Consider the following 27,062-nt stretch of genomic DNA (forward strand, 5'->3'; position numbering starts at 1 on the left):
CTGTATGCACGAGTTCTAAGGTTTCTTTGGCTCTATAGCCTTTTTCGCAAAATGATCGTTTAGTCATTTTACCCTCAAGACAAGACTCACATGGAGGTAAAGAATTGTCTTCTAACTTATTTAGAAGTCCTCTTTTAACCAATCTCTCAATCCTATTGAGATTAATGTGGCCTAGTCTTAAGTGCCAAAGATAGGTATTAGGAGAAATCTTTTGTCGCTTATTTTGAGTTTCAGCTGTTTTAAACATCTCAGTATTTAAAATAGCTTTTGTTTTGCTCGGTTTTAACATATATAAGTTGTTTTCTAGTTTTGCAGAACAAATATGAATACCTCTTTTGCAAATGAACACTTCATTGATTTCAAAAGATACTTTATACAATTGTTCTAATAAACAAGAGATAGATATTAGATTTCTTTTCATTTCAAGAACAAAAAGTACATTATCTAATATAATGAATCTATCTCCAAAAAACAACTTTAAATTTCCTACTGATCTTGCTGAGACAACCTCTCCTGTTCCAACCCTGAGTGTTATCTCGCCGTCCGCAAGCATTCTCCAGGAGCTAGTTTCCTGGTAAAAAGAACAAATATGATTAGTCGCCCCTGAATCTAGTATCCAAGTTGAGTTGTCATACTCTACTAAACATATTTCTACAACGAGTAAATCATATTTACCTTGTTGTGTCTTTTCGGCTTTCTTCTCTGCAAGGTATTTTGGGCAGTTTCTCTTCCAGTGCCCGTTTTCGTTGCAATGGAAACATTTTTCTTTATCTGCTTTTTGAACCTTGTGTTTGCGGTTAGTAGGAATCTTGTTTTTCCCTTTACCCTTCTTCTTCATCAAAACACTTTTAGAAGTTGAAGGTCCAGACTTATTTTTGGAGGACGATCCTCGTAGTAATTTCTTGGAGATGGCAACATTTGCTTCTCCTGTTTGTCCCTTGTTTGTTAAGAGGGACTGATAAGTCTGTAGCTCATTGAGAAGAGCAGTCAAGTTATATTCTATTTTGTTCATAACCACATTGGTGCGGAACTGGAAGAAGCTCTTCGGAAGAGACATCATGATAAAACTGACTTGACTCTTCTCATCAATGACAGCTTCATTTTCTTCTGCCACATTGAAATGGACCATCATGTCCAGGACATATTCTTTAACTTAGGTCTCTTCTTTCATACGGCAGTTGTAAATGTATTTTATGGCTTCATGTCTAAGGGAGAAGGACGGTTGTCCAAACATCCCTTTTAGAGATTCCATAATCTCTTTAGCAGTACCCATAACATCGTGTTTCTTAGCCAAAACATCAGATATGCTGGCTAGAATGTACACTCGGGCTTTGTCATTTGCCTTTATCCATCTGTCATATGCATCCCGAGCTGTTCGGTTTGCATTTGAGTTTGGGTTTGGAGGACACTCCTCAGTTAAAACAAACTTTAAATCATCAATGACCAGTATTGTGTTTAGGTTTGATTTCCAAGTTGTGTAGTTGTCGCCGTTTAATTTCTCAGAAGCGAGTAATTGTACTATTGAGTTTGTCATGCTGTGATATAAAGAAAATTCTATTAGTGATTTTGACTTAATCCTGTTTAATCCAATCAGTTTTAGCAAATGTAATAATGTACCCAAATCATTATTAATTTGCAACGATACTTTAGTGAGTTAGAGCAACTGCTACCGAGGGGCAGTCAATCACTCATTCACTAAACCAAGACATTCTTGACATAAACACTAATCCCAGAATAACTCTTGTTCCTATAGTGTTTTAGTTATCGCTATTTTGGTCAAGAATATACTAACTCTTAGTAATTCTTCGCAAGTGTGACCCACCAATTTCAGACCTCAGAAATCGGCCCCAACAACGCTATCGAATGAAAAGGCCAAAGTTGGGAATGGACCTAAGAAATCCTATCCATTTCTGGAGTTTGCGTTGTTCCGACTCCCATGTTACGACCCTCCGAATGGGTAGTTGCTCTAGGGCAACATGCAGGCGGAACATGGGAATCTCACGGTGCAACCTAGTGGTGGAGACCATAGGACGTGTTGACTTCCTTCTCCCACTTACTATAAATACTTTCTCAATTCCCCTTGTTATTGACTCATGCAAATACCTTCCGAATGGAGGACGCTCCCAGGGCGACACGAGGCCGAGCATGAATCTCACTGTGTGAATTTTACAGAGAGCGTGAAGAGAAAACGATGTATCTTATACACCTTTTTCCTCCCACTAAGTATTTTATATGGTTGGGTATACTCATTACTTAAGTATATTCCGGCTAATTAAATATAACTTAAGTCTAGGTGATTTTTCTAAATCTTAAATCACTTAAGCATGCTCATAAAACTCGGCTAACTAAGCTCAAGTACTGGTCCGATCTCCAGGTAGTAGGTGTTCCGTAAACCGTCAACTTAAGTACCTTCAGCCTTAGACAAGATCGTGCCAGGTGAGCTTTCTCGTAACCGCAATTTTATAAGACATCGACCCCTTTTAACTGTTAAAATTGATCGTGCTCGGTTCTTAACCCTTAGTGAGCATGCTGTTATCTTTATTATAGATTTTAACGTCTACCTCATTTTATGACGTTGAAAATAACCTATAACATGCTTTATATAACAATTTATATAATCATCCATTCCATGCAATAATATAACAATTTATATCTATCACTCATGGAACCCTAAGACATGCATACTATACATTATAACACTTATAACATACTTGGAATGCATGAAACATGCTTAGCCTATGGTGGGATTTTAAATCTATATGACATACTTTATGCATATACATTTTCTATTTAATTAAAACATACATTCATAATGCATAATTAATTAAACACACTAAAGTGGGTTGGTTTTGGCATTTTAAAGCAAGCAATTAACTAAATTATTACATTAATAACTAAAAATAACTTGAGCCGCTCCCGACGATCACGAACTGGACCAACCAACCCTTAAAAACGTTCAATCGGTCCCCAACGACAGAAAAAACACCCGAACCGCCTCTTCCATCCTCTTCGGTTCAGCTTGCTTATCTCTTCCATTTTCGATCAATTACAACCTAAAGTGGACTCTAATGACTTTATAAAAATTACAGACCTTTCTTCATTTATTAAAGCCCATACACCTTAGGCTTATTACAATAATTGTATCAAATGGAAGCATAAAAAAAAATGCCAAAACCAAAACCATCCACTTTAGCAACCACAAATTTCATGCATGAAATGGTACCCACCATGATCAAATTAATGTAAATAAAGTGCCTAAAACTTGCTCTGATACCAATTGATGGTGTTAATATAACACATGCGGAAGCAATTTGGATCTTAGGCACTTTTAGAACATCAATTATTGTAAATGACTAGCATGTTCATAAGTATTAAAACTTAATGAGTTTAAATACTAACCTTTTGTAGTTCAAACTCCTTTTGCCTCACGAACCGATTTCGAACCACCACTAGTGTCTTCTCCACTATTCTCCGGCCTTAGAACGGGATTGTGGAATCCGGTGAGTGACTAAACTTGGGAGGGATTTTGTATACGTGAAAGAGAGTGCTTGTGAGAGGTTTTTCATCAAGATGAAGAATCCCTTCCAAGTATCATGATCACTCTATTTAAAGAGTCAAGTTTGCATGTTCATGCAAACTTGAGATCACCAAATCTTGACACTTAAAATTCCACTCAAATGTTTGAGATTATGTGGCAAGCATGCATGTTTGAGTTAACCAAATTTTGACACTCAAAATTCCACTCAAACTTGTGGGGTTTATTTGGCAAACATGCAAGTTTGGTTAAACCAAATTTTGACACCTCAAAATTCCACTAACATGATTTTTCCATTAGATGAAAGTCAACATTTTGACTTTCTTCATTTTAATTAGATGAAAGTCAACATTTTGACTTTCTTCATTTTAATTCAACAATTAATTTGAATAATGAATTTCAAATTAAAGTAACATTAAATAATTAATTAAACTATTTAATTAATATTTAATATTAATTCAAATGCCAATCCCAGTCAATTCCGACACATAATTGATTAAGATATTTAAATCTTATTTAAATATCTCAGATTCTCTCTTTTCGTTTATTTCGTAAATAAAATAAAATTGCGGTTAAATATATCGTATATATGTAACGCATATTCCCTAATTTGAATTCGAACACTTCGAACTCACTCGTCACACTGTTCTATGGTTTAGTCCGATATGAGCTAGCAGAGGGACCTAATGGACCTATAGATCATGGGCTCCAACGATTCAAGATTAACCGATTAAACTCATTAACCTGGTTAACCAACATTCGTTAACTACTAGGACACTCCACTATAGCCTAGTAGTTGCACTCCCCTCACTATAGATATATTTCTGTCCATCTGATATAACCATGATTAGTAAGTCGATCCTTCACAGGTTGTTCGTAACTAGAGCTGGGTCAATTTACCGTTTTACCCCTGAAGTTACTTCTTGTTCCTTATGTCTCACTGATCCTCTAATAAACAATTGGTTTGTGGTCCAACCAGTAAACCGAATCCCTCTCAGGCCAATGAGAGGGTGGGGCCCCTTGTTCAAGACCTGGAGTCAGTGCTTAAGGGAACTACCTTTCTTCTATCCCTAAAAGTGGGTAGGAGTGAATTCCGTCTTGCACCCCACGTCCCCAGCCATTCACCCAGTCTTACCCCTGAAATGGGAGGCCTGTTGAGTCGGCGAACTAGAGCCACTCTCACCCATGCAAATCTAAGGATAATTCCGAATAAACAGGAGTTCATGGTTAGCTCAGGATTAAAACCGAGTTACCTAGGTTATCGAATGAAAAGAAAATCAGTCTCAACAGTAAACGACTTTATAAAGTGAGAGTGGTTTTCTTCATGGTCCGATCTTATGCAATACTCATTGCATAGGACGCCCCCACTCACATGTCTCCACATGTACAATTTAGTGATCACATTGTTTATATCATATACAAAAGTGGGCCGCATCCATAGTGTCCCTAGAATAAGGTACTCAGCCTTATCCTTATACTACAGATTAATGATCGTAAAGTTCACTTTATTCAATAACAATCTTTACCTAATAAACAACAATAATAACTTTATTGAAAATAGAATATCTTTTTGTTTACAAACTATGAGTTTTAGGACATAAAACCCAACACTACGTGCATTCTTTGACTACTAAATGTGGTAAATTATTTAAAATAATTTACTATAAATATTATCATAGACTTAAAATGTTGATAAAATTTATTTAGAGTTGAATTGTAATATCAAATAGATATTGTAATCCAAATGTCCTATCATAACATAAGGGCTTCAATTTAAAGGTAGAAATTCACTACCTTGACTTTATTTTTATCACGTTGTCATCTATACATAGATGCCTTACCTTTACCCCTAAACTTAATAATTGTGGGTTGGATATTTAATAATATTCAGTCACCTATATTGTTGACGAAGAAAATGCAATCACATGCAATCATGGTTTATGGTGGGACTTATCTTTTCGTGATTTCTCTTTCGACTCTACTATTTTTCTTCTGGATAAGGTTGAATCTGTAATACTTCTCTACATATAGTTCATACATGTGCAAATGAATCTACTAAACGGGCATGCGTACCCTGTAAGTCTGACTATGATCTAACTCAAGCTCATGCTACTGGAAACCAACAGAAGGAAAGGAATGCTTATCATATCAACTTGTCGTAATGACCTCTTCCCAAAGATGATTCTTCCTTCACAGATTGGATATGTTTAAGATTACGGAGTCTGTTTTGCAAAAAGACGACTAATTACGGTTTGAAGGAAAATCTTGTGATAACTTTTTGGATTTGGAGGAGAATCGGTGTGAAGGTTGAAGATCAAGGAGGTGGGTATGATGGCTGACAATTACATGGAAGGTTTAGTGAGTCGAGAGATATATGGAGAGTAAAAACTTTTTTTTTCTACTACAAAATTCAAGGTTATTAATGTAATTTTGAATAATACATGGTTTATATATGGTATGATCCTGTTCAAGAAATAACATAAATGGTCTATAGTATATGGACTAGGTTAGGTATCCTATCCAGTTACATTATTAATACACCCAACTTTATGATAGTTACTGATCAGTGCCAACAATATTGGATTTGTAAAACTAGAGATGCTTCTAGTATCCTTGCAAACTTTTACAAGTAAAGCTAACTTAACTAATAGTTCCAACAAAAAGTTCGTTAGAAGAATTTATGACTCTTAGATCGAACTTAGAATCTATGATGGTCACTCTTAGATAACAGGACGACTCACTCCATAATTAGCTTGATTAAGACTAATCCAATAAATTAGCTTAACATCAAACCTAAAGTAAAGTTTGAAAAAGAAATACCACTAGATGGCTTCAAGAAAACACAATATTTTTGTATTACATGCTTTACAATAGACCAAAAAGATAATTGAAACATAATGTAATTCAACTACCCACTATTATCTACCAATAAAAGCTATTAAATTAAAATGAAAGAAAATAATACATACATAAATAGTTTTAAAGGGTAGTTCAACTAGCAAACACAAAAAAATATCTTCAAATCACTTTGAAAGGTCAAGGGATATTTATTATCTTTCCTTCGAAAATAAGACATAACATAAATAGTCTTAAATNAAAAAAAAAAAAAAAAAAAAAAAAAAAAAAAAATCTTCAAATCACTTTACAACGTCAAGTGATATTTATTACTTCTTTAATTGCTCTTTTGAGTACATGCAATTGACAAGTGATTGGATTCATATCAATTAAAATTATTTTTTATCGAAATTATTCATGTAAAAACATGTGAAAAGAAAGACCTGTACAATGAGTTTATATAAAATTAGATCATGAAATATTTAATCTCTTCCTTATAAATTTATTAATTAAGAACAGAAAATAAAATAAAAAATAATATTTAAAAAATTAATAAAATTAAAAAGAAATTGAGAAAACTTTCATTGGGCCCTTTATTGTTTATTAATGATGCGTCAGAAAGGGCTTTAAAGAAATCCGTGACTCAGCTCTGCCATCTGTGTACCACAGACGGAGCCCAAGTTTAAATTAACCAAGCGTTTTCAACTTGGACGGTCCACGTCATATTTATAAAAAAAAAACCAAATTATTTAAATAATAATAATAAATAAATAAGACTAAATGGGGCGCCCGCATATGCCGTCACAATTGATTGAAGCACGCCCCATGGGACACCCTAACCTCCCCGCCCTCCATACCCGACCAAATATTTCTCCTCTAATTTCATTACACGTGTCCCATTCCAATAAATTAAAAATTTTATACATGCCGACGCCAAAATAAATAATTGTCCTAAAAAAAAAAAATAATTATTGATGACGTATCAAATAAATTTACAAAATAATATAATTAAAAATTATAATACACGTGGCATGTGGGCGCCACATGACGAGGACACCTTAAATTCTCCTTTTGACATGTATGGCCATGTCGATTTCTTTTTTAAAGATGATAAAAGTCATCATATCTCCACTTTTATTTATTTATTTATTTATTTATACTTTTTACTTTTTTGACATTTTCCATTAAATTGGAATATCAAGAATAAACATATTTTATTCTTTTTTAGTATATCCTCACTTTCTATTTTATTTAATTATAAATATAATATTTGTTTATGTAAGGAATAAAAAGATGTATTTAATTTATTTTATATTTTTGCTAAATATTTAAAAAAAAAATTAAAATGCATAATTAAGTGGTTAGTTATGCAAAATCCAAGATTATAATAAAATTTTGTCTAATATTCCATATTTGGAAAAGAGGATTTAACTAATAATTTATTAAAAAAGTGATAAAATTATATATATATATTGAAAAAAATATGTTTTACTATTTATTTATTTTAGGAAATTTTTTTGATTTAAAAAAAATATATTTTTAACGTCTATTATTATTCTAAAAACGGGATAATGATTAATTTTGATTTTTTATAAATAGAAACTAGTTATAAATTAAATTATTTAAAAACTATATTTTAGAAATTAAATAAAATTTATAAATAAAATTGTTAAAGGATAAAATAAATGTCATGCCATTTAGGGTGTCAAAAACGTCAAAAATCTCTCTTAAATGAGAAGAGTTTAATATTAAACTCACATTAAAAAATTAATTACATCTTTTAAATAGAGAAAAAAAAAAGACATTTTTCTCTCTCCTTTGACTCTAGTGGAACTGCCCCCGCGTTGACCACTCAACTCCCTTCCCGTTCTCCTCCGAGTCTTTGTCTTTAAAATCAAGCGACGGTAGTTCTCCTCCGTATTTAAGACAAATTAATAATATTATTATTATTATTTATTTTTTGAAAAATAATTATTAAAATTGAAATTCGAGTGAAGAGCAAAAAACCCGTTTTTTTGGTTTAATTATTTAATTTGGTGGGTGGGATATAGCAGTCTGGGTTTCCTCTTTGATTTTTACCCCCGAGGAAGAACAGCAACAGCAACAACAAATGGGGATCGGTTCTGAGGAGGCGATCCGGCAGCTCCGAGCTTTGATGGATCATGGTCAGTGCCTTGTGTTGTTTTCCTTTCTCTATTCTTAACTTCTTTTTTTCTTTCTTGAAGCTCGTGTTTGATTTTTCTCTCTCTCTCTCTCTCTCTCTCTCTCTCTCTCTTCCTCTCTCTTTCCCCCTTTTTCTCTTTCGTATTTTGTTCAATGCCAGTTGAGGAGCAATTGAAGTGCACTTTTCAGGTTTGCATTCTCTATATCCTCTGTTTTTAGGTCCGATCTGTGTGTTTTCCATGACTTTCCACTGCTCCATTGTTGCTTTGGTTTGGATTTGTTGTTTTGAGGGATCCATGAGTTAAAACATGGATAATCTTTGTACAGAGGAAGATAATAACCTTATTTATTGATATCTAAGAAATTTGAAGCTATTTGGTGAGGAGGAGACCTGTCGGCTGGTTTTCGTTATCAATTTTGTTGACCTTGTTCACATTTGTTTAGGGATTGTTTTAGCTACTACTGGAATTTGTCGATCTCTTGGCAATTGATTTTGAGTAGTTTAATAGGATGACTAGTGTGTGTGCTTGTTTGATGATCTCTGTGTATTGTTGCAGAATGTTCATCAAGGATATCTAACTGAAACTTTGGAGCGGTTTCTGAAGGCGCGGGAATGGAACATTACCAAAGCTCACAAAATGGTCTGATATGATTTACTATTATTCTTAAAGTGTACTGATCCATATGTTGTGCTCATCTTGTTGTATTCTTTCTGATGTTGCAGTTGGTAGATTGTTTAAACTGGCGAGTCGACAATGAAATCGACATGATGTTAACTGTAAGTATTTGTCCTGCTTAACTCCTGAGCTTTCTGCTTGGTCAATGGTTCCCTGACTTCTTGCTGTATCAATCCACTGCTCTTCCTTTACAGAAACCTATAGTTCCTGTCGATGTTTACAGAGCGATTCGTGATTCTCAGCTCATAGGACTTTCGGGTTATTCAAGAGAGGTGCATACTACATTTCCTTTAAAGTGGTCAAAATTAACGAACTACTAATATTTCTTCCCGTGAGTAATTTATGTGTTCTTTCTTCTAGGGCCTACCAGTCTTTGCCATTGGTGTGGGACTCAGCACATTTGATAAAGCATCCGTAAGTGTTGTTGTGGAAAATATATGGTAAAACATCATCGTTTAAGAATTGTCGTATTTAGGTTTTTATTCCTCTTTTGTTTCTGTACAGGTCAACTACTATGTGCAATCGCACATTCAAATCAATGAGTATCGGGATCGCATAGTCTTGGTGAGCTTCTAGAGTTTATGGTTCTCATCTATGTTTCGTTAGGCACTGTATTGACCTTTATACGCTTTGTAGCCTTCTGCATCGAAGAAGTATGGGCGGCCTATTACGACTTGCGTAAAGGTTTTAGATATGACCGGTTTAAAGCTGTCAGCACTGAGCCAGATCAAGGTAAAAATACGTTAAGGTCTATCGTTTAAGTTTAGTTTCTTTGGAACGATAATTCAGAGTTCAAAAAGAACATTTTCGATTACTTGATTCAGTTTTTCTGTAGAACTTGTTCCATATTCAGCTGCTATTTGTACTTGTGTTTTGCAGTTATTAACAATCATATCAACCATCGACGACTTGAACTACCCAGAGAAGACGAATACTTATTTCATAGTAAATGTCCCTTACATATTTTCATCTTGTTGGAAGGTAAGTTTGGTCCCTATAATTTTACTTGCAAGTTTTTAACCGAACTTCTCTGAAATGTTAACTTGAAGATATGTCTTTATCCTGTTAAACACTAAAGGGTGTCTCTTATTTCTGTGTAATTTGTATGCCTTGCAGGTAGTCAAGCCTCTGTTGCAGGAAAGGACTAGGAAAAAAATACAAGTTTTATCAGGTAGTGGAAGAGATGAACTGCTGAAGGTAGGTTGATTTTGATTATTGCTTCATGTTGTGAAGGGAAAGATTGAATTATTGACTTTGAAATAGTTTGAAACTGCCATATATGATCTCATCTACCATGTTACAAATCCTACCTTGTAACTAATGTTTCATGTCTGATATAAGATAGATTTAATTTTGATGAAAATGAACTGGGTTTGAATTATATACTACTCGTGTGATCGATGTCTTCGATTCAATCTTGTTCATAGCTAGGAGGTTGATTTTTATGCTTTATGTAGATAATGGACTATTCGTCTCTCCCGCATTTCTGCAAAAGAGAAGGCTCTGGATCAAACCGTCATTCTTCTAATGGAGCTGAAAGTTGCTATTCTTTGGACCATCCCTTTCATCAACAACTCTACAACCATATCAAGCAGCAAGCGGTTCAGGAATCTTCCAGACCGATCAAACAGGGATCCGTGCATGTGAGTCTACCCGAATCAGCTGCAGAAGGAAATGATATTGTCAAAACCATTGAGTTAGAGTTGCACAAGTATGGGAACGGGAACGGGAATGGGAACGGAAATGGATTATCCAACTCGCTAGGCAGCCTGAAAATTTGAAGACTGAGGTAATAGATATTATGATGCCTTCTACAGCAGCTCGAAGCAACAGACGTTGGCTCTTCATTTCAAGATGTTGAACGCTGCGGGCTGGAAGGTTCAGATTCGAAGCCCTGTCAATGGCAGCATTACACAAGAAATCTACATATAAGAAAATATATCGAATGTAATTTCACGTATAGACTGGCTAAGCAGTCGAGCTCCATCGTAGCTAGATAAGGTATGTGCAATGTACTTGTTCGCTAGTCACTGTTCTTTAGTTACCTCCTTGCTGCACAGGCCATTTCATATATATATATATACTGATAGGCTGCTGTCTACTAAATTTCTAGGCATCTAATGATATAATAAATAGTTTCTTCGAATCAATAGCTTGCTTTAGTTCCTTTTCTTTTTCGCATCGAAATAAATTACGTTACTATAATCGTGTCCCCTGTTGTGTTGTTTGATGGGTTCTTTTTGTTTCTCCCCATCCCTTTAGAATCAAGAATATATTTGCTTAAATTTGCACCTGCTATGTTCTTTCATTTTACAGCCATTGATTGATGTCTGAATGTACACGGTTGGTCGAGCTTATCGAGAGATAATAGTCGAGGTTTAATGCTTAAATCTATGCCACCCATTTTGATCATCCATTCCTAGAAAAACCCAAGGTTTCATATCATCCAACAAGATGCTCTGATATCAGGTTTAGCTTTAGATTCTGAAGCAGCTTTGACCCATTAGAGTGTGTACTAACAAGCCTACTTTGGTAGCCCTTTTTGGTTTTGAAAGCTAAATGTAGATATGTCCAGAAGAAACTTGAGGTGCCACATTCTCCTCTTCTTGACGCCATCGTCGGAGTTCACCTTCGACCACCATTTTCGCCGTCTCCACCATCTCTGCACTCTTTAACGCCATCTCTGTTGCTATCTTGATCTCCTCGATTGCTCTTAAGTTGGCCTCGACCTTTTTCGTTGCTTCACCTTGCCTTGCACTGATTACCTCCACTTCGGCTATGCTGTTTGCCTCCTCCCTTTCTGCTAGCATTTTGGATTCTCTCACCCTTTTACTCAAGGATTCGAACTCGTCCACCGTTAATTTGATCTGTGAAGTAGGCTCCAATTCTTCGGTTGAATTTTCGCTGTGTTTTCCAGCCAAACTCCTCATTTCCTCGAGCGCTTTCTTCTCTGCTTCCTTGGCTTCTTCGGCCTCCCTTTGTACAAACTGTAGTCTTGTCTCTGCTTCCTCCGTGAAGCATCTGTTAGCCTCCGCGTCTCGCTTAAGCTCGGCCGCTTCTTGCATCATCTGTTCGGTCTCTTTCCTTGAAGCTTCAGCTTCAAGTAGAAGCTGTTGGAGTTTCAAACTCTGCTCTCTTCTCTCAGCTAACATCTTTTCTTCTTCTTCAACTTTTTTACTCAACTCCTCTCTCTTCCTCCTCACATTCTCCACTTCCAGTCTCAAGGAACTAACTAAGTTCCTTAGGGAGCTTTCTTCTTCAGAGATTTGCTGCAGAGTCTTCGTAGCATCGTTAAGTTCAACGGTAACCGCTCTCACGGTATCCATTTCAGAAGCATGGACCTCCTTCATCTTCTCTTGCAAAACCTCGATCTCTATGGTTGTTTCTTTAAGTTTTTCCTCGAGCGAAATGGTCAGCTGAGGATCGATTTCTTTCTGAAGAATCATCACATTCCTTTCCATTTCTTCCCTGGCAGTCTTATATTCGTTGAAACCCGCATCTCTCTCCTCCAAAATCTTAACGAGTTGTTTCTGTGCCTCTGTCGAAACATGCTTAAGATCTTCAATCGACTGTTGCATCGCAGCAATTTGCTTCGACAATTCAACCAACCGATCGCTATTGAGATTTGCCGATCGCTGCGCCTCAGCAGCAAGCTGGAACGCAGCCAATTTCGACTCCAATGCCGCATCGAAATCTTGTCGAATCTTTGTCAGCTCCTGCTTGGAAGCATCAAGCTCAGCAACAATGACTGTGTACTCCGATCTCGCGAAGTCGAGCTCCTGTTTCGAAGAACAACCGGCAGCGCCAGCCATCTCCTTCTGCGACTTAGCAACCTCGAGCTTCTTGGCTTGGATCTTGACAGCCTCAGCAACATCCATAGCAGATTTCATGGACTCGTTGATACAGCAAAGCTTGGTGGTGAGGTCTTCCTGCAACTGCTTGGCCTTCTCGAGCTCAGCAAGCGCTCTGGACTTGGTGGTATCAGAACTCTGAAGCTGTTGCTTGATCTTGCTGAGCTCTTTCTGAGCCAACAAAAGCTGTGTTTCCTTTTCCAATACATTCTGTTTGGAGGATCACACCAATTCTTTTAGCCTTCCATTTCATGCAAATAAATTCAAGCTTTTATTTATTATAAATTTTTTAGACGAATCCGACTCTCCACAATGGTATGATATTGTCCACGCTTTGGACTTTCCCAAAAGGCCTCGTATCGATGGAGTTGGTATTCCTCACTCATAAACCTATGATCATTCTCTAAATTAGCCGATGTGGGACTTTCGTCATCCAACACCTCTCCTCGAACAAAGTACGCCTCCCCTCAATCGAGGCTCGACTCCTTAGGAGTTTTAGTCATTTTTGACTGCCTTCGAGGAGACTCCCTCAATCGAGGCTCGACTCTAGAGTCATTTTTGACTGCCTTCGAGGAGACTTGACTTCTTTTCTTTTGGAGTTCTTTTGTTCAATCTATTGTGACACTGTATTTTAGATACATAAATATATGTAAAAAATAGCCTAATTTATATATAAAAAGTATAAATTAAAAATGAAATAAATTACCCATAAAAGGAAAAAAAAAAGGTACAAATACCTCGGAAGAAAGCTGTTTGTTTCTTTTAACGGTTTGTTTGTCCTTAGAAGAAACAACTTCTCCAAACAAACTAACGGCAGCCCTCACGGATTGAAATGGTGCTCTTGTGTCTATCTCTCCCACCTCTGTCTTTGGAGACCCTTTTTGTTGATCTTTTGCACGAAAGTTCGGCATTCTTCTATATCGATATCCACGCTTCTTTTAACCTACAAGTTTGTTTCCCGAACCCTATCGTTTTAGAGTCGTGACAAAGAATAGTTTCAATTCCTCCCGACGATAGAGAACAAAAATCTCACCGATATTCAGAGTAAACCTGTTCCGTTCATTGCTCAATCTTTTATATATAAAACAACTCGATCTCGAGCGCACTACTATGTGGTTTAGTTTCTCAATTCAGGTGCGGAAAACACCTGATTACAATAAGAAACTCATTAGTTATGAACAAAACAAGTCTTAAAAGAGTTTGGTGGGCGAATGATCCCTAAATTTGTCCTTCTAATTGGATGCTTTAAGAAATGGTTTAAGAAATTTGAAGTGAGCAATATCTATTTATAGCTTTAAACTCTGAAATGGGTAAGAACTCTTCATCACCACAAATTGATGTGTGGTTTAAAATGAGTCACTTACCGACCAAATATTTTGTGGGTAAGAACAGTTGTCAAACACTTAACCAACTAATTAATTTGTGGTTAATATTTGTTCATAAAACATTTTTTCTCCCACAAAACAAATAACTTTAAGAGTCATCATCTTCAAAGCTATAATCAAGATAATGTTTTAGATGTATACAATCTCACCTATATGATTCCACTTTTGAGCATGGTACTTACAAAACCATCAACTTTTTTATTTGATACTCGAACTTAGTTATGGATTAATGTTATGTCAACGTAGGAAAAGATTCATCACAAGATTCTTGAAGAAACTTTGGAAGGGAATTCAAGTCATAATAAAAAATTCACGTAGGCAAAAAACTGCCGAAGGAGAGGAGAACACGTGCAGGCAGTGGACCGATATGTGTTAGTAGCTGACTAGAGCAACATGTCAAGTGGTCTGTGGAACACATTTCTCGGATTGGACCCGACCCAAAAACTGATCTACCAACCCGCGTGCGACCCGATTCAACTTCCACCAACCCGAATTGGCCCCACAAGACACGTGTCAACAAAGAAAAAATTAAAGGGAATCCACATGCCACTCGACTTACACACGCACTGTCTGACCTACATCCACCAATCAATGGATGACACATGACGATATAGAGGCACGACTTCCCCTCCCTTCAAGCGCGTGAGTCACTTCAGTCTCCATTTACTTTTTTTTTTTTGTCTTGGTTTCGATATTGACCCTAATTTAATTTGAATTAGGACATATTAGTGAACTTTTAGGAAATTTGGAGCTTCCAACGAGTAGAAACACAAGCTAGGGAGGTTATGCTTCATTTCAGTGAGTTGCCTCACAAACTTTAGGCAAGTATTACTTGTAGGGATCACTGGGACAGACGGGCATGTGGGCTTATCTTACCTTAAGTGGTTAGATTGTGCATGTTTAGGACTTAAATGTGGATAGGTGTGCAAGCATGTTAAGGAAAATTATGAAAATGCCCTTAACATGAAAATATTGGAGGCATGTCTATTAAATGCTTTTTACTCTACTAGAATGGAGGATAGAAAATTTGTGATATGAGTTCACGGTGTTAGATGGACGTTATCTCTTCATTGAACTTGTTTGAATTGTATGATTAAGTTGTATGCCAGATTCAACGAATGTACGTATGAATTATCTTTGCTTACTTGATAGATAGGAATATCTTTGCTTATTTGATATGTGTATTGTGTTTATGATGTGATATGTTGAACAATAGAATATGATATGTTGGATGATATGATATGATACTGTGGTATGATATGATATGTTGTATGACATGATGCATTGTACAATATGACATGTTGTAATGATATGGTATGGATTGATATATGATACTCCCATATAAGCTAGGTAACATTAAAATACAAATAGATGTCACATTATGCCTTGACGAATCATGATAAGCTATGAAGTGTCATGATATGCTATAACATGTATAACATGCGATGAAATGTTTTGAGCTAAGAAGATTTATGACGTACAACTCCCGAGACATGTTTTGATGTCTATGCTATAAATGAAATGAAGAAAAAGGGAGTTGTCTTACGTGATTTATTTACTATGAAAAATGTTGGGACCTCATGCAGAATGTATGTTCACACGCATGGGGATATTTCCCCTTATGATGAGTACGAACGCCTACGTTATGAAAAGGAAGATGATCGTCATGTTTAACACGATGCTATAACGATCGCTATTCCTTCGGAGTATCTGGCAATAACACCTAAGATGCTAGTCCAACCAGTACGAGGCCCAAGAGGTGTAAGAACCATCTGGTGGGTCCATATTTGCACGTATGTGTCGTGTGTAGAGTAGTAAATACACATTCGATGACCCAAACTGGAAAGTCGCCTAAAAGAATAAGGTTTTAAATGATAGGTCACATTCATGTTGCATGTGTTTTCATTCCCTAACCTCAATAGTGGGGTCACTAATTGCCACGTGCTACTTTTATATTTCAAGTAAAGGCAAGACACCCCTATACGGTTGACGGTGACATCGCACCAAAGTCTATAAAATCTGCATAAGGTAGTTACTTATAAGTCCATGGAATCGTATTATAAAATTATTTAATTGAATGTTTCCGCGTAACAAGAATTATATTATGTACATGGTAGTGGTTCTAGTTCCGTTTGGAAATTAGGGTCGTCACACAGGGAATATCTCGATAATAAAGAATGCATGAATTAGAATAAGTTTAGGGCGGTAGAACCAGAGTAGTTATGTACTGTCTTAGGTCAATAAGTTTCCAATACACTAAGTATCCTACGAGGATCTAACCCCAAACATCCTGAAAATGCCCGATATGACCTAAAATGCCAATAAAGACAAGTAATTTTCAAACTAGTTTAAAATATGCTAAAGTACAGAGATCACAAACAATTTTCATACATACATAACGTTTTCACCCCCTTTCCTTGCAACACAAATAAAACAGTTTAGAAAATATATGAGTGTCTCAACAACTCGTGCATTCACTAGTTGTCCATCCTTCATTTTGTGAGCTTTTGTTTATAACATAATTCTTGAGGTTGAAATTGGAGTCGAAGAACTTTTCTTCTGCAAAATAAAATAAATATAATGAATTCACAAACACAATATGCAACGACCAATGCCTAGGATTCAGATTAGGGTTTAGAGTCCGAATTTGGTACTTGATGGCCTTGACATTTCCTTACATCCCCTACAACATGGTCACGTTACTTAATCCGTACTTCTAAGAGTGAAGATTATCCCCATAAACCAACATGAGTCCTTTCTACGTGCTTTGTCCCCACTTACATGCATCCTAGAAAAAAAATTACAGGAAGTCACCCACCCAACATACAATTATTCCAAGCAAACCACGTTTAACTATGGAGTTATTATGCTTGAACCACTAAAAAAGAAGGTGCACCTTGTTGATATAGGTAGTAACTTTCAAAATTTTAAATTTCTTTAGTTATCATATCCTTAGGATTGCTCTCATTTAGATGTCGTCTAAGTTCATTCATATGCTCCTTTACTTGTGCATCATATGCTCCACCAGCTTTCGTGTTGGTTCATTCCCGAATCACATCTTACTAGGAGAGGCATCACTCTGATACCAACTGTAACGACCCTATATTTCCTAATATAATAGAACGCTACTAGATGCATGATATGTCTAATATGTGCAAATTTATTTTAAAATTTTTCACATGTAAACGATGTCATGAACTTAAACATTTGTGGACTTCATTTCAAATAAAAGTAAATACTAGCATGAAATAATAGTAATTTCAAAGAAATGAAAACACCATTTTCTAACCTAAGGGCCACAACTTAAGCAGAAATGAAATTACCCTAGCTTCGGTTCCACGACCTCCACAACATCGTCATCATCTGTGCAAGTGTGTCTCACCTTTACTTGAAAATAAGAGTTGTACGAGGCTTGAGTACTTTAAGAAATACTCAGAAAGTAACTCCACTATTGGGGTCAAAAAATGCATACACAAGTATTTATGGTGGGATCTATCATTTTATAAAACATCATAACATGACCTTGGGCTCCGCTTTCTAGTCAGGGTAGGTTTTGATGTCTATGAACCCACTGAATGGGATCCTATATGTACCTCTTGAGAATGGTTTATCAGGCTAGTGCGTTCTCATGCTACGGACACCATCGAGGGAAATATGCTGTATGATATCACGACGAACATAATATCGTAAGATATGTGTCCGTACTAATCATAACGGGGAAGTATTTTGATGCACATGGCACATATAAAAGCATGAAATCCCCATCGCTTAAAATCAAGACATGCTTTAAGATACAAATCGTATCTCCTTTCATTCGTGACATAACTTGCATATAAATTATGCATACATTATACTTATCAAATCTTTCATAATTAGCGTACATGACTTCAAGGGTTATGCATATCACTGATAACATAATATAACTCCATAGCATGGAATAATCATATCATAACATAGCATAATTAGGGGTATTTTGGTAATTTATCATTATTATTTTCATATTATTTTTCTAAAAAGTCTAAAATTTCTTTTGAGATTCTGATATCCCTTGTTGGATATTTTTTTCCTTCTTGAGTGCATTTTCTCACTTTTTTTCTAAAACTTTTTTTTTTCCTGGTTTCTTTTCCAAACCATATTAACAAGTATTACATTGCTCAAGAACCCATTGCTCTAGGAAATACCGAGATTTAGCATCATTCCTTAGAGAATAAGGGATAAACTCAGTCTAATCAAATCTTTATTCACTCCTTAAAATTGTAATGAGTCACTCACTCCCAAAAAGAATTTTAGAGGGAGGTTGAGATCTTTTGATTGTAATATATGAAACTACCCTATAGTTTGGAGTGTTGACATCATGGACTTTAGCTCAAAGTAGCCGCTTGGATTTTAAGTTTGATTATGCATCGGTTTAACTCATCCACTGTTGGGTGTGCACATGTTCTAATTACTCTTTTTCTGTCATATGCTAAATGAATAACATTAGCACGAGTTCTAGCTGGATTAGCTAGCACTGATGGATTCTCAAACTCTTGATTCGGTAAGGCTCCAAGTTCTCCCTAATACATGTTATGTCATGTCATTTTTAGCTTAGGCTCCCTCAATCTTCCCCTAAAGGTTCTCTCTATTTTATGGTCCAAAATGAAAATTCTAGCTTGACTTTTTTTTTCTTTCCTTCTTTGGGTTGAAAATTCTTTTTTCTTTTTTGGGTTGAAAATTCTAGCCTGAGTATAACAATATGCACAAAATAAAACATAAGTGTTGGTGTAAGTATATACTCTCATAAGTAATAAGTATTAAATCTCTAAGCAACTTTTTCTTCTTCTTACTAAAAAATTAAGTGAATTCAACTTTAGTGTGCTTACGATAAGAAATTTGATAATAACGAGGTAGGAGAATTGAATAGAGAAATTTTTTAAGATTAGGGTGATTTTTGGAAATCCTAGCATATTGATTAATCACAATTCACCATTCTTTATAACTTTGGTAATAAATCTTTAGAAGAATAATTATTTCTAACCGTTCAATTACCTTCAAGAATCCATATAATGGAACTAAGTATTAGAGAGGATTCACCTACTCTCTATCTTTCCAGATATGCAAACCAAATACATATATTTACTAACTACAACTCTTTAATTAACGGAATTCACACCTTCAACAAATTCAACTAGATGTACTTCTCTTTCTCTTACTTCAACTGTACAATTTAACTCTCCATAGACATGCGTTTACACAAAAGAATTGTTATCTTTATCATATAAGCTATATATTTATACTCTATCGTAGCATCCATTATAACTATATAAAAATGCTATAAAAAGCTCAAATTTTTAATAACACGAGCTGTCACAACATACGAAGAACACTATATTGTCTACGATAACATTTTTTCATACGCTATCATATCCATTATTTTTTGTAGCGAGAACACCTTAAGAATTCTAATACTAAGTATCCCGACATTGCTTGAAGGAGGGCATGGATATACTTTGGTTTGATTATTATGTCTGACCCATAATAAACCTACATACCAAGTCCATTATCCCATGAACTAAACCTACATATCTATGGCTGACCCATCTTTTTATTGTGTAAATGGCCGAGAAGTTGACAAACATAGCAGACCCAAATTCTTCCTATCACTCAAATTGAGGCAATGTAGTAAAAAGAGAGCATTTTGGTGTATTAAATATGATACAGTGAATAACTTGACCTCTTTCTTTAAGTGTAGAAGGGGAGAGATACTGAACAGCCATATGTCTTTTGAGAGGGCCAATTTGGATCACAGCTTGGAGTGTCGAACTCTGGCGCCAGGCCTGCAGGAAAGTCATAAGGAACAAAATGCAGAATGTTCAAACATATGGCTATTGTGATACAGAATCAAAGGCACTATTGTAAGCAGCTTTTTAAAGGAGCTTACATGAGTTCAACTACAAGAGCGGATGCTCCTCCACCACCATTGCACACAGCACCAACCCCATACTTTCCATTTCTCTGTCTTAGTACCTGTTTCAAACATCTTCTATCAGATTGCAACCCGTATAAGATATGGTACTCAAGGAATGTAACGACCCAAACCCACCACTAACAGATATTGTTCTCTTTAGATTTTCCCTTTCGAGCTTTCCCTCGAGGTTTTCAAAATGTGTCTACTAGGGAGAGGTTTTCACACCCCTTATAAAGGCATTCTCCTCTCCAACCGATGTGGGATCTCACAATCCACCTCCTTTCGGTGCCCAACGTCCTCGCTGACACTCCTACCTTTCTCCAATCGATGTGGGACCCCCACTAAATCCACCCCCTTTGGAGCCTAGCATCCTTGCTGGTACATCGCCTCATGTTCGCCTCCTTCAGGGCTTAGCCTCCTGACTGGCATATCGTCCGGTGTCGAGCTCTGATACCATTTGTAACGGCTCAAGCCCACCGCTAGCAAATATTGTCCTCTTTGGGCTTTCCTTTTCAGGCTTCCCCTTAAAGTTTTTAAAACGCGTTTGCTAGGGAGTGGTTTCCACACCCTTATAAAGAGTGTTTCGTTCTCATCCCCAACTGATGTGGGATTTCACAATCCACCCCCCTTCGGTGCTCAACGTTCTCGTTAGCACTCGTTCCTTTATCCAATCGATGTGAGACCCTCACCAAATCCCATCCCTTTTGGGGCCCAGCGTCCTTGCTGACACATTGCCTCATGTCCGCCCCCTTCGGGGCTCAGCCTCTTCGCTGGCACATCGTTCGGTGTCTAGCTCTAATATCGTTTGTAACGGCCTAAGCCCACTGCTAGTAGATCAGATATTGTCCTCTTTGGGCTTTTCCTTTTGGGCTTCCCCTCAAGGTTTTTAAAACACGTCTGCTAGGGAGAGGTTTCCACGCTCTTATAAAGAGTGTTTCATTCTCCTCCCAACCGATGCGGGGATCTCACAACCTGGCTCAGCTCTCAATGATCATGGGTATCGAAGGAAACATGACGAGAAATATTGAAGAGAGAGGAAAGGCGACATCAAGAATTTTATCTCTAACAATGTAACCAAGATTTGAGCTCTCTACTACTATCAAGTCTGCGGAGAGTAACAGAAATTACCCCTAACAATGTGACCAAAATCCGAGCTCCGCTGCATCCCAATGGGTGTCCCAAAGATACAGCTCCCCCATGAACATTAACTCTGTCCTGCATTCAACCACATGCACGAAATAAGAAATCACAAACAAATTGATGTGTCAATATAAAACAAGACAACAGCTCATAACTTGAAACCCAAATAACATTCATAATATCAATCCTCCATGAGCAAAGAGCTTTGATTTCTTCTGGGAGGAAACTAAGCATTCCAGAAAAAAATTACAAGAGAAAACTCTACACTCAAGATTCCACAACCAACTATTAACGATCCTTGCAAGCTCGAAACCCAGACGGGAGCGGAAATTTGAAATGATGGACAGAAGAAGGAAAAACCACAGGGACAAGGGAAAAAAAGAAAGAAGAGGACCTTTTGCGCCAACAGTCCACCCAAAATTGAATAAAATTCACATATCCTACTGCCATGAACTCAAAAGATTAAAAAAAGAAGACATATGTCGGAAAGAAAACGTTCCAATTCAATTTCTTTTTTCATGAGAATTCCTGAAGTGGACAGAAAATGCAAGCGAACACTAGCAAAAACGGACCACGGAGTGAGCTCGACTACCATGTAACAAAAGACATGTCCAACAACCTACTTTATGTATCAACAACCAGATTGCTAAACTAACCATTACCGGACAACAGCACACAATTAGTTGAACTCTGAAGAATACCAAATGGGTGATGAACTTAATAAATGACAAAAAAAAACTCACAGGATCAAGACCAAGCAGCTTCTGATTAGCAAGAGCCACAACCTGAAGATAAAAATTAGAGCAACTTAACAACAAGAGCATGCATGATGAACAAGAAAATGCAATAGCAGTAAATGAAGCACAAGTTCTTACGGAAAATGCTTCATTTATTTCATAATAATCAATTTGAGAAGCATGTAAACCAGCATTTGAGACAGCTTTTGGAATAGCAAGGGCTGGAGCCGTTGTAAATAATTCAGGCGCCTGGTAGTCATTTTTTCTGTAAGCCACATGATCTTTCTCCAGTATGAAGGATAATAACATCAAGAACTTAATTACCTGAGCTGCATCAGCGTATCCTTTAATTACGGCAATTATTTCTAAACCGAGTTCGATCGCCTTCTTCCCACTCACCAGCACTAAAGCAGCAGCACCATCACTGTTCAAGATCAAATAATAAAAAATAATGCAGCTGCCTAAAAATGTTCTCTCTTTGGCATCAACGGAAAGTGAAAAAGTAAATTTCTTAGCCTAGGTACTTCACAAATCAGTCGCTGGAATAAACAAACCCACTGATACTACCATGTCTTTCCATAACTTACCAAATCATGTGCTCTAAAAAAATTTACTTAATAGCAAATAAATAAACAAATAACATTGATGGTCATGCATTTCTGCATTCAGTTCAGCTCAAGAAACACCTTAGAAACATTAGTGATCTTGTTATAAAATTCTTGGGATTTGATCTAACAACCTTGTTAAAAGACCAATCTTTCGATCTAAATTATCCAAAAACCTCAAAAATGATAAGGAATCAACCTAAGGGAATGTTTTGATACGGATTACCTTAATGATCAAGATCAAGAGTAAAAAATACTCGTTTCTAAACACAAGAAAGGCAAAGGAACAAGCTCATGGCTTGAGAAGCATAATATAAAACTTTCATTTTAATATCCAAAATCTTCATACTAAAGCAACAACATGATCAGATATTTATAGCCTTGAAATAAAACTTAGATAGATATTTATAGCCTTGAAATAAAACTTAGAATAACCTAGGGTCAATTCACATCCCATCAATACCATAATGACCACTAACTAATGGTAACTTAGAACCTTAAAAATAATACTCTAAAATTTCTAAAAATAATACTCTAAAATTGAAAAATACAATGAAACCTCCCAAAATCCAAACATGTATGGTAAAATCTTGTCATCCTCCATGAAGTTTTTATGGCATAATTAAGACACATTATTTAGTATCAGATCTCTTCAAGACCAGCATATAAAATTAATTAGCAGAAAATATGAAAATACAATTACAAGAAAGAGAACCTTATGATAGAAGCATTGCCAGCAGTAACAGTACCGCCATCCTCCTTAAAACTTGGCCTGAGCTTCCTTAGTTTTGCAGCATCAAACTAGCAAGAACAAGAAAATTGATTGAAAATGAAGTAGAATGTAGCATCAAAAAAGGTCCATATTCAGCAAAATGGAAGTTCTCAATATTTCAGAAAACTAGTAACCTTCCCAGAATTTTTTTTAAAAAAAAAAAAAAAAAAAAAAAAAAAAAGAAGAATTATAGACAAAAGTAGAGAGATGACCCCCAACTCACCCAATCAACTTTCTTGGAATCCCTTCACACAAAATGAATAGCCCCATATACAACTTCCAGTTCCACTGACAATAATATCCCCTACCTTGAAAATCATTAAGAACTTTTTCCGGAACTTACTAACCTTGGCAGCAACCTGAAGTCAGTTCCTATTTCTAAACAAGAAACTCCAATTTTTGCTTATAAATGCTTCATTCTAAATTCAAACATGTCTCCCAATCAACTAGCAAAAATTTTGATGTCAATCCCCTTAGTTCCCTATGATAAGCTTGCTTCATCTTCCTAAGTATCAAGTATGTATATAATACTGGGTGTTTATTAATTACTTTAAGAAAACAAATATTCAGTGCTTTTTACTGTTTTTAGTGACAATTTACCTGTCTCAAGCTTTCGTCCTTGTCAAAAATTGAAGATGGCTTCCCTCTTCCGGAAGGAACCTTGACCTATAAAATTCAAACAATTAGTTAGGTTTGATTTATAATAGAATAGACTTTCTTAGAGCGGAATAGCACTCTTACCGGAGCTATTTCCCAGGATAATTGACCATTATTTTGTGCTGCAAGCCCTCGCTCAAAGCTCTTAATAGCATATGCATCCTATTGAGGGGGATTAATAAACATAAGAGAGAGTAATTTAAAAAAAGGTCATTAAATTGTGCTAAATCACCCTGAAGCTAAAAGCTTAAAGCTTATAGGTTATGAAAATTTTAATATTTGTGTTCATATTTTAGCGCTTCCTTCACAGTCAGAAATTAGTCAAGGTCCAACAAGTGATTATTTTAATAATTGAGGAGGAAGTGACATTTACAAGACTTTGAAACAGCCAATAAACTTAAAAAGTTTAGCCCAATGGATTATAAATATGATCATTTATTTATACTTGAACATACTGTTATATAGATAAATCATTTCTGAAGGAGCATAACCATAAAGAATAAACATTTCAACGAGAATCAGAGTACTTCAATTGCTAACTGTTTCTAGCTGGCTTGTCCTGTCCCAAAAAAGTTGCTCTTGATGGCTTGAAAAAGTTCAAGGTTTCACAAATTGGATTTTGAACAAAAATAATAGTACTGAGTGAAACTACCTATCTGGTAAACTTTACCTGCTCTTCTCTTGTAATGGAGTGCTGGCTGGCACACATCTCAGCACAAACACCCATCGCAAAGTCGTTGTAAACATCCCAAAGACCATCTTTTAGCATACCATCTACAACAGTATCATTTCCAAATCGAGACCCTTTTCTGTTCATAACTTTGAGTCAGGATGAGAAGAAGTAGTTATTCCCCTAACAAAAGAAGTGCCAGAAAGTCTTTCATTCTTCTAAATGAAAGCTTAGTTTCTCTTCTATAAATATGTATCTGTGAGTGAGAAAATGCATTTCAATGCAATGCACTAAACAAGGTTTTTGGCTCCAATGGAGGTGGAAAATAAAGTCAATATTTTTAGGTTGAATTACAAATTCAGTCAGAAATTTTTTTAAAAAGCGTTTAATAGATCCTTAAACTTTCAGTATTCTGTCCAATAGGCCTCTTAATTTTCAATTTTAAAATCCAAGAACGTCCTAGGCACAAAATTGAAAGTATAAAGTCCCATTAGATATAAAATTCAGTTTTATATCTATAAGATCAATTAAATAAAAAAAAGATTTGCTCGAACCTATTTAACACAAAATTGAAATTTCAAAGACCTATTAGACAAAACGTGAAGTTCAAGGACCAATTAGACACTTTTAAAAGTTTAGAGACCAAATAGACGCAAACTTAAAAGTTTAGGAACTAAACATGTAATCTAAGGATGAACGAAAAGTAAAGTAAATATTTCAACAACAATAAACATATTACCTAGAAGAACAAGTAGCGAGTAATAAACAAAACATAACATAATCAAAATTTATACTCCATGAACAAAAGACATAATTGTCATTTAAGGAAAACTCACCCTGTTCCAGCTATGGCAAGAGAAATTTGCATTAGTTGATGACAATATATAGTAAATCAGATATATGAACTTATTCTTACATTGAAGTATCATGTTTTCTTAAACTATACTTTATGAAGAACTAGTGATTAAAATAAAACAAAACAATTGGGGGGTTGTGAAGGATAAAGGGCCAACCTTAGTTGGAGATATTTGGGCACATTAGACATACTTTCCATACCACCAGAAACAACAACATCATTTATACCTAACTGAATCGTGTGCGCTGCAATCATTGTTGCTGTGCCAACAAAAAAGAAAGAAAAAACAAGTGTTAGTTCTTTTGCAGAACCAATGCTGTTGTCCTAATACAATAAAAATTTTGATAGATGAAGAAACACCTTTCATGCCGGATGCACAGACTTTATTAATAGTGGTGCAGATAACAGAGTTTGGTATACCAGCACCTAAGGCAGCCTGCCTAGCAGGAGCTTGCCCTAAATTTGCACTGAGAACATTTCCGAAGAATACCTCTTGAACAAGAGAAGGATCAACATTTGCCCTCTTAAGGGCACCTGTAAGCATCGTCGCTCTTCAATTCATATCATCTTAAAACAGGGTACTGAAATCCGGAGAAAACTTACATTGAATCGCTATAGAACCGAGTTGGGTAGCAGAGAAAGATGAAAGTGAACCAAGAAAGGCACCCATTGGCGTACGAGCAACACCCACAATACAAACATCTGTGCCAACATAAGAAAGAAGTGATGAAAAAGGAGCGAAAATTGAATCAAAACATAAATAAATAGGGGAGAATTGAAGAACCTCGGGGGTTGATGGAATCGGAGGAAAGAGGAGCCATGGGAGAGGAGGAAGCAGATGAAGGAATTAGGTAGAAGAGATATAGAGACGTTGGAAGGCGTCGTTATCCATGGAGATGCGTGCCCATCTCGTCTCCTATAACTACGATCATCACAACCTAATAATTTAGCCAATCCAACTTCTCCTCCATTTATTATCGCAAACAATTATGTAAAATTAAATATTAGCGTTAAACACATCTCTTCTGTTCATTCTCATTTTTTAATTTATTCTGATTCTCTAACCACTCTCGGTCTCGGTCTCGGTCTCGGTCTCGGTCTCGGTCTGATTAATTTTTTCTGTCGTAATTCTGAAACAGGATGAACGTATCTCTCGCATTCACTCGGTTTTCTAACTCATTTTTTGTTTTGTTTTCTCGTACATGGCTCATTTTTTATTCATTTCACTACGG

The 27,062-nt window shown here is 36.0% G+C and overlaps 3 protein-coding genes and 1 long non-coding RNA gene across 5 annotated transcripts; 1 reads left to right on the forward strand and 3 right to left on the reverse strand.

The window, feature by feature from the left end:
• Positions 1 to 8,393: 8,393 nt before the first annotated feature.
• On the forward strand, positions 8,394 to 11,360 carry LOC111783432 (phosphatidylinositol/phosphatidylcholine transfer protein SFH1-like). Of its 2 annotated transcripts, XM_023664355.1 has the most exons (11): positions 8,394 to 8,535; positions 8,694 to 8,722; positions 9,091 to 9,174; positions 9,258 to 9,311; positions 9,405 to 9,482; positions 9,571 to 9,624; positions 9,715 to 9,774; positions 9,847 to 9,942; positions 10,090 to 10,191; positions 10,327 to 10,407; positions 10,668 to 11,360. In XM_023664355.1, the coding sequence occupies exons 1-11, from the start codon at positions 8,481 to 8,483 to the stop codon at positions 10,989 to 10,991; spliced, it is 1,017 nt and encodes a 338-aa protein (XP_023520123.1). In that variant the 5' UTR covers positions 8,394 to 8,480; the 3' UTR covers positions 10,992 to 11,360. The 2 variants fall into 2 exon arrangements, with proteins under 2 accessions (XP_023520123.1, XP_023520124.1); XM_023664356.1 differs by lacking the exon at positions 8,694 to 8,722 and having other exon boundaries at positions 8,448 to 8,535.
• A 227-nt stretch (positions 11,361 to 11,587) lies between these two features.
• Positions 11,588 to 14,087, reverse strand: LOC111783430 (WEB family protein At1g12150-like). Its single transcript, XM_023664354.1, has 2 exons — positions 13,799 to 14,087; positions 11,588 to 13,271 (listed from the first exon to the last, which is right to left on the reverse strand). Exons 1-2 carry the CDS (start codon positions 13,970 to 13,972, stop codon positions 11,766 to 11,768), a joined length of 1,680 nt encoding a protein of 559 aa, XP_023520122.1. The 5' UTR covers positions 13,973 to 14,087; the 3' UTR covers positions 11,588 to 11,765.
• Positions 14,088 to 16,762: 2,675 nt separating this feature from the next.
• Positions 16,763 to 18,139, reverse strand: LOC111783415. Its single transcript, XR_002813372.1, has 2 exons — positions 17,101 to 18,139; positions 16,763 to 17,005 (listed from the first exon to the last, which is right to left on the reverse strand). It is a non-coding gene; the product is annotated as an uncharacterized LOC111783415 (long non-coding RNA).
• Positions 18,140 to 19,790: 1,651 nt separating this feature from the next.
• On the reverse strand, positions 19,791 to 26,754 carry LOC111783306 (acetyl-CoA acetyltransferase, cytosolic 1-like). Its single transcript, XM_023664228.1, has 14 exons — positions 26,615 to 26,754; positions 26,434 to 26,532; positions 26,191 to 26,364; positions 25,988 to 26,090; positions 24,975 to 25,113; positions 24,389 to 24,466; positions 24,248 to 24,313; positions 23,591 to 23,676; positions 22,595 to 22,694; positions 22,409 to 22,519; positions 22,277 to 22,318; positions 21,522 to 21,608; positions 20,367 to 20,452; positions 19,791 to 20,262 (listed from the first exon to the last, which is right to left on the reverse strand). The coding sequence occupies exons 1-14, from the start codon at positions 26,649 to 26,651 to the stop codon at positions 20,229 to 20,231; spliced, it is 1,242 nt and encodes a 413-aa protein (XP_023519996.1). The 5' UTR covers positions 26,652 to 26,754; the 3' UTR covers positions 19,791 to 20,228.
• Between the last annotated feature and the right edge of the window lie 308 nt (positions 26,755 to 27,062).

The sequence above is a fragment of the Cucurbita pepo genome, chromosome LG20, assembly GCF_002806865.2.
Source record: "Cucurbita pepo subsp. pepo cultivar mu-cu-16 chromosome LG20, ASM280686v2, whole genome shotgun sequence".
NCBI lineage: Eukaryota > Viridiplantae > Streptophyta > Magnoliopsida > Cucurbitales > Cucurbitaceae > Cucurbita > Cucurbita pepo.